Raw genomic sequence first — 7,449 nt, forward strand, 5'->3', positions numbered from 1 at the left:
ACTGCAACGTACTATAATTAACCATGTTATAATTTGTGTAGTTGAACAAAATTACATTTTCTTGATTGGATAGGGCATAAAAAAACTCAGATGCATGGCAAAAAAAAGGTAACTGGTTCTAGTCATCCACAGCAGTGTGCAAAATGCCTGTGTATGAAGGGGTTAACATCTCTCTGGCTAACCCCACAGACCACACCCGTCACATAGATACAATCACCCTCCTGTCGCTGACAGACAGAGAAACTACCAACCACCTTATGTATGCAGAAACACTCTTTCCATCTATCACTAGCACGGGAGAGGAGCACAAAAGGGTTAACAAGGAAATGAGCGTCATAACCCCGCCCAGAGGTGGACTTAATCTGATACCATTGAGACAACTCCCATTGGTCACCTGCGGTGTCCTCTGCAATGGGGGCGGGGCCTTGCAGTTAAAGAGTGGCGCTGCTCCAGGGCTCTGGCCGTGTGTGGCCCGTGACCATCACAGGTTCAACAGCTGTAATCACAGCACATAACAGCAGCACATAACAGCAGCAGCCGCAGAGATGGAGGAGCAGCGAGGTAGGGAAGTTAGTTACTAAGTGACTAGGAGTGGCTAGGTACATGCGTGGTACCTATTTTAACCCATAATGCACCTTTCATGTGATTTCTCACCTAATATTTGCAAGCATCAGCATTGATGGGGTTTCAGATGACATACTGTATACAGGGTGTCTGCATTGCTTCCTTTTTCCTTTTGGTCATACTCTTTCACAGACTTCCCACACATTGCGTGATTCTGTTCTCTCTTTTTTGGAATATCCCAGGTAAGATGGGGACACCTGTAGCTGATAAACCTCATGCATATGTGCAAGAAGGGAGGATGGTGCCGGCATATTGGACGGACAGGGGACCGCCTGATATGTCGGCCGTCGCAGCGCAAGGTGCCTATCGCAATGTGTATGGGCACCTATAGTTGTATGGTATTGCACAGCCGCTGTGTCTTTGTATGCAGCAGCTGTGCAATACCATAGAGCTAATATGCTAATGCAGCAGGAGGCGTCTGAGGAAAAAATATGCCTCCTACCGGCATCACCATTCCGAGTGCTGCGTCCGAAGTCCAGCTGGGTACACACCTATACAATCATTGGGCTGATCACCCGATATTTTTAGCTCTGTGTGTACGATGTCACAGGGGGACAAGCTTAGTACACACTACACAGCAGATCGGGTGAGCGATTAAACTGATAAGCACAGTGATTGCAAAGGTGTGTACCCAGCTTAAGCCTAAAGGCGCATATCCACTACACGATAAACTGAACAATATCGTTCATCGTCCGCAATAACGTGCAATGGATATGCCGTCAACAACTAGTGATGCTCGCTGACTACATTTATCATCGCCCGTACTTGTAGGGCAACCTGACGATATCGTCAGGTTCTGGAAGTACGGGGATGAGGGAGGTAGACCTCACTGAACAATATATCGTTCATTGTCGGTGCTCGATGTCGTTAATGACATTGAGCACATACTGCCGGAGAAACACTAGATGATATCGCTCATGGAGCATATCGTCTAGTGGATACCTGCCTTAAGTTTACTCAGACTGGCCCCTGGAACTGCTCGGCCGGGGCCAGGAAATCTGCGTAGGAAAATGCAGATCCTGGTTTCGACACGCCTACAAAACGGGGGCGATTCACCCCCATTTTGTAAATGGACCAAGTCGCCACACTGCCCCCAAACATCTTGGGGGCACTATGAATGATCTCTGTTATTGGCACATGCACAGTACAAATCCTGCACATGCACTGTCATTAAACATTGGATTTGTACGCCAACCACCCAGCTGGTAAGATGGTAACGTGATCTAAAAAAGAAGGTTGTATAACTACTATAAACTGATTTTCAGTTTCCATAAGAAAACAATGCTTGCGTCTGTCTTTTAGGTTCCGACTGAGGGGTATGCTCTATGCAGAAAATGAAAACCGTGCAATATATTTAGTCTGATTAATTGCATGGCGCAGTTGCAGGATTGTAATAGTATGGAATAATTTGGCATAGAATCCCTGCTAAATATTTCCACCTAAATGTATGAAGTTTATTAAGTGTACATAAAAAAGAACATATTTTTGTAAAATGGTTAAAAAAAAAAAAAAGTGATACCGGCCTATATACATAAATCATTCAGCTTGCTTAGATTTTACTATAAAGTACTTTTTCATGTCATGAAAATATTTTTGGACACCATTGATCAGGAAACCTATATGGCAGCTACCTTGTTTCAAGTAATGTGTAGAAGTTGTGTTCTGCACATCTGCTAGGCCCATTTAATTTTAGGTGTTTTTCTACAAGATCAAAAGGAGGCCAGCGAGACACAGTAATTTGGGGCAAAATCTTTTATTGAGTAGAAACAATGCTCTGTTGAGATCCGGGGCAGGTGGGTGGGGTTCAGTAATGAGTGGTGATGAGACTGGGGAGGTAGGTGAACCCTTTCAGGGGCCTCCCTCCCGTGCGATTCAGTGACCGTGCACGTTACCCCTGCTGGACCTATGGTCCCGCGTGTTGGTGCAGTGATCGCGCTGAGCGAAAAAAATTGTGGGTCCCAGGGACCCCTCACTTTAAGGAATTGGGTCCCATCACATATTATAGGGGGGTGAGGGCAGGAAGCAGTTGGGGCAGATAGCAGTTGGGTTACCGGGGGTTAAGGACAAGCAGCAGTTGGGATAGAGCTGGGGCAAGAGGGTAGTTAGGGCAGGCAGTGCAGGGGGTAGGGAGGGGTAAGTACAACCAGCAGTTGCGACAGTGATGGGGGCTAGGGTCAGGTAGTGCTGGGGCTAGGAAGGGGTAAAGGGTGAATAGCAGCTTGGGCAGCACTGGGGGCAAAGAAGAGGTTATGGGCAGGCAGTACTAAGGGTAGAGAGGGGACAAGGGTAGATAGCTGGGATAGAATTGGGGGCAAAGGGGAGGTTAGGGAGGGGCAGTGGGGGTAAGGTGTTTATGCTGTGGAACTGCAAAGTAATTTTCAGTATCAGTCCTGACAGCTGCACACTACCACTAAGGTAGTTTACAGTAAGGAAAATCCAGTATCCCTGCCTATAGTGATGTGTATTTATTATGGAAATAAACACAGTATGGGGGTAACCTATGGCCTGTGGGGCGATTACAAAGATTGTCTGGGGTTTTGATTAGTATTAAATGGTCAGTATGGACCAGGACAGCTGGGTAGCGAGCACTGAGTAAGGACACTAAATACAGTGGCAGCTGGAGAATGGAGTGCTAGCTCTGTAGCTCACAGCAGGTATAGGTGTCTCAAAGGAATGACAGCATCATATTTATTGCTCTGAAAAAAACGCTTTATATGAATAATACAGATGCCCTATGGTGGAATTGTTACCCTGCGATAAATATATCCCATATAATCTTCAATCATCTGCCCAGAATAAGTGCCAATAGCACGGGGCTAATGCCCCCTTACTGCAGTAACCAGAAAGAAACCCCAGGGGTCAGCACTGTGCACATTCAGCAATCACTGAGCGTTGTCCCCTACATACACATGTGGGGGGGAAGTAGAACACCTTCCACATCCCCCCCCTCCTCCATGTCTTTTTTCGAATCAGTATCCTGGGCAGACCACCCCCCAGGGGTGGTCCCAGCACACGCGCTGCAAACCAGCCTCCTAGCGGCTCACCCATCCACACCTCTGGCTCCGCACCACCAGCGGCACGGCCAAGAGCCAACCTCAGCTGCACACTCCGGTCGCTGACCTCCGCAGACCAATCAAAACAGCCGTGCACCTGCAGCACACCAGCAACACGCTGATCCAGCTCACCAACAAACCTGCAGCTTCCAACCTATCTGCAACGGCCGCAACGTCGACCTACATCACCATAACAAAAAACCTACCGGTAGGTAAGTACTGCCAAGACTCACACCAACACGCGGGACGCCGCACAGGTGCTCCAACCCACTTTGCACATCCGCCCCCCCACCCCCGAGACTTCCTAGACTGTCGACCATAGGTCCAGCAGGGATGACGTGCAAGGTCACTGAACCGCACGGGAAGGAGTCCCCTGAAAGGGTCCACCTACCTCCCCAGTCTCATCACCACCCATCACTGAACCCCACCCACCTGCCCCGGATCTCAACAGAGCAGCATTGTTTCTACTCAATAAAAGATTTTTCCCCAAATTACTGTGTCTCGCTGGCCTCATTTTGATCCTATTTTATTCCCCTTTCCACATTACTCCAAACTACACTCCATACCCAATCACACCCTCCTTCTCACTCCCAAAACACCACCACCACCAGAAGAAACATTCCAATTAACACCACACACAAGTCATCACCATCACCACTACTAGCAGGAAGAGCGCACCTTACCCCCCCTACCCCCATATGTATTCAGTGCGGGAAAGGTACTCCCACACAAAGGTGCAGCACCCAGAAACCACAACACACCACCCCCTGGTCAACGAGAGCGCAGTTCTACCGCCCATCTTCGTCTTTCTACAAGACACTGTTTGATGTTCATATATAAGAAATGTTCTGGGTGTTTATATTTCACTAGCTTCCTCCAGGGTGCTGTCACTCCTATTCAACAGCTTACAGATTTAGAAGGGAGCGTTTGTGTGACCGCTGTGCACTGTTGCTCTATTTGGCTTACTAGATACTTGCAGAGGGAGAGGTAGTGTCAGCTGTATATTGACAGAATCAGACAGTTTTTCTGTATGAGGTACAACTTTAGCTGCCCTTTGTTGAGTGGGGAGCTGCAATGGAAACTTTAGGAAACTCTGAGCAATGTATTATAACTTAAGTGCAAACAGAAAATGTAAAGAATTGAAATGCGCAACCCAAAAGCAGCTAGTGGAATAGTGTCAAAAACAAGAGAGGTATCCTTCACCCTCCACCAAAGAACAAAAAACAAACGAAAGTGACACCACACTACCAGCGCTAATACATAAATATACTTAAAACCAATGGTAGGTGACTCCAAAATCTTCCAACTTTCATAAATAGTAGATGGTCAGATGATTCTTAGACATAATGTAGTCCGTTGAAACAAATGGCATATGTCCCCATATAAAAAAAGAGGCTGTAGCATATGGTGAAGTACAGTTTTAATATAGAAGACATGTAACAAAAGCACATTGAACACAGATGGTTTCTATTAAACCTTCAGAAAATTAGTTGGCAATGGCACATAATGACGGGCAGTAGGTTCTTTTAGAATGGATCCCGCACCAGCCAAAATGAAAACAATTACCAGCTGAATGAAAAAAACTTGCAGCAATCAGGTCTTTGTAAACGGGTGGGAATGCCGCGGTCCAGCGTCTCTCTCCGGAAAATGCACTGGATATTAGCCGGCGCTCGTCACACGTTCCTTGCAGTATCGCAAGTCCTGGAAACAACCAACGCATTTCAACCCCTTGCCCGGGGTCTTTTTCAAGGTTCACAGTCAGAATCTGACTGTGAACCTTGAAAAAGACCCCGGGCAAGGGGTTGAAACGCGTTGGTTGTTTCCAGGACTTGCGATACTGCAGAGAACTTGTGACGAGCGCCGGCTAATATCCATTCAGCTGGTAATTGTTTTCATTTTGGCTGGTGGGGGATTCCATTCTAAAAGAACCTACTGCCCGTCATTATGTGCCATTGCCAACTAATTTTCTGAAGGTTTAATAGAAACCATCTCTGTGTTCAGTGTGCTTTTGTTACATGTCTTTTATATATTAAAACTGTACTTCACCATATGCTACATCCTCTTTTTTTATATGGGGACATATGCCATTTGTTTCAACGGACTACATTATGTCTAAGAATCATCTGACCATCTACTATTTATGAAAGTTGGAAGATTTTGGAGTCACCTACCATTGGTTTTAAGTATATTTATGTATTAGCGCTGGTAGTGTGGTGTCACTTTCGTTTGTTTTTTATTATAACTTAAGGACTATCTGAATGTTAAAGTTTTTGTGTTTAGTTGTCCTTGAAGGTTCTCTTGTTTTTCTTTGGTCTCCCTGCATTGAAAAATGCAAGTGAAATTGGATTTTATAGACCATCAAGGCTTAGGTGATTCCTATACGTGTGGTTTATTAATACTGACATGCTTTAATCAAGCTCTTAATCTGCAGGGCCAGTAGCTATTTGACAGTAATGCTTTCTCTCTCTTTCTACTCTACAGCACAGCAGCGAGTTGTGACTCTTCACAATGGTGTCACCATGCCCCTCCTCGGTCTGGGTACATTTCGCTTGCGAGGACTAGAATATCTGACTCGTGCTGTAGATGCTGCGCTGGAATGTGGCTACCGTTCATTTGACACAGCCTCTGTCTATCGCAATGAGAGTGATCTGGGTGAGGCTTTGCGCCAGCTTCTTCCGAAGCATGGGTTAAGTCGCTCTGAAATCTTCATTACAAGCAAGTTATCACCTGCTGATATGGGTACGGGGGCACGTGAAGCTTGTTTGAAGAGCTTGACAGAATTAGGTTGTGACTACTTTGACCTCTATTTGATTCATTGGCCAGGGAAGCAGGGCTGGCGGAGTGATGATTCCCGTAACAGAGACACTAGAGAAGAAACTTGGAAAGCCATGGAGGACCTGTATCAAGCTGGCATTATTAAGGCACTGGGGGTATCCAACTACACGGAGACTCATCTGTTGCAGCTGTTAGGATCATGCTGTGTACCACCTGCTGTATTACAGGTGGAATTTCATCCCCGGCTCCCACAAACTGCCCTTCTCCGCTGGTGCAAGCAAAAGGAAATCCACCTGCAAGCCTACTCTTCTCTGGGATGTGGGGAACTATTGGAAAAGGAGGAAGTGAAAAAAGTGGCAAATATCCATGGTCGCACCCCTTCCCAGGTATTGCTTAAGTGGGCACTCCAGCAAGGCGTGGGGGTGATTCCCAAAGCCTCTACACCTGAGAGAATCAAAGAGAATTTCTGGGTGTGGGACTTTGAACTGAGTAAAGAAGAGGCAGAGGATCTGAGTGGAGATGGCATAGAGAAGAGGTACTGTTGGGACCCTACTGGAGTGGCATAGTATTCTATTCTGATGACATGCCCAAGTGATCATCACCCTTGTTGAATCATCTCTATATAAAACCGTTTTAAAAGGAAAGCTCAAAACATATGTTTTTAACAAAGGTAATAGGAAATGAAAGTGATAAATTCATAATTATCTGTTTGACTATGGTCTCCCTGTAGGTTGTACCTATGGGATGCATCATTGAAGCCGACTGTTGAGGGGAGGGGGAGAGGGGAGGAGCTCCCTGGGGGACTTAGGATTAGGCACCCCCTGGGAGGGTTAGGGTTAGGCTAGGGGAAGGGGGGTTCGGCACCCCTGGGGGAAGGTTAGTGTCAGGCACCCCCCGGGAGGGTTAGGTTTAGGCTGCAGGAATGAGGGAGGGTTAGGTTTAGGCAATTACAGGGGGGGTCAGGCACTAGGGGGGAGGTTAGAGTTAGGCACCCCTA

The 7,449-nt window shown here is 46.7% G+C and overlaps 1 protein-coding gene across 1 annotated transcript; it reads left to right on the top strand.

Moving 5' to 3' along the window:
• Positions 1-442: 442 nt before the first annotated feature.
• LOC148515392 (uncharacterized) lies at positions 443-7,225 on the top strand. Its single transcript, XM_088480155.1, has 2 exons — positions 443-561; positions 6,159-7,225. Exons 1-2 carry the CDS (start codon positions 546-548, stop codon positions 7,016-7,018), a joined length of 876 nt encoding a protein of 291 aa, XP_088336281.1. The 5' UTR covers positions 443-545; the 3' UTR covers positions 7,019-7,225.
• Positions 7,226-7,449: the final 224 nt, after the last annotated feature.

Source organism: Taudactylus pleione, unplaced genomic scaffold (genome assembly GCF_031769625.1).
Source record: "Taudactylus pleione unplaced genomic scaffold, aTauple2 ptg000250l, whole genome shotgun sequence".
NCBI classification, from domain to species: domain Eukaryota; kingdom Metazoa; phylum Chordata; class Amphibia; order Anura; family Myobatrachidae; genus Taudactylus; species Taudactylus pleione.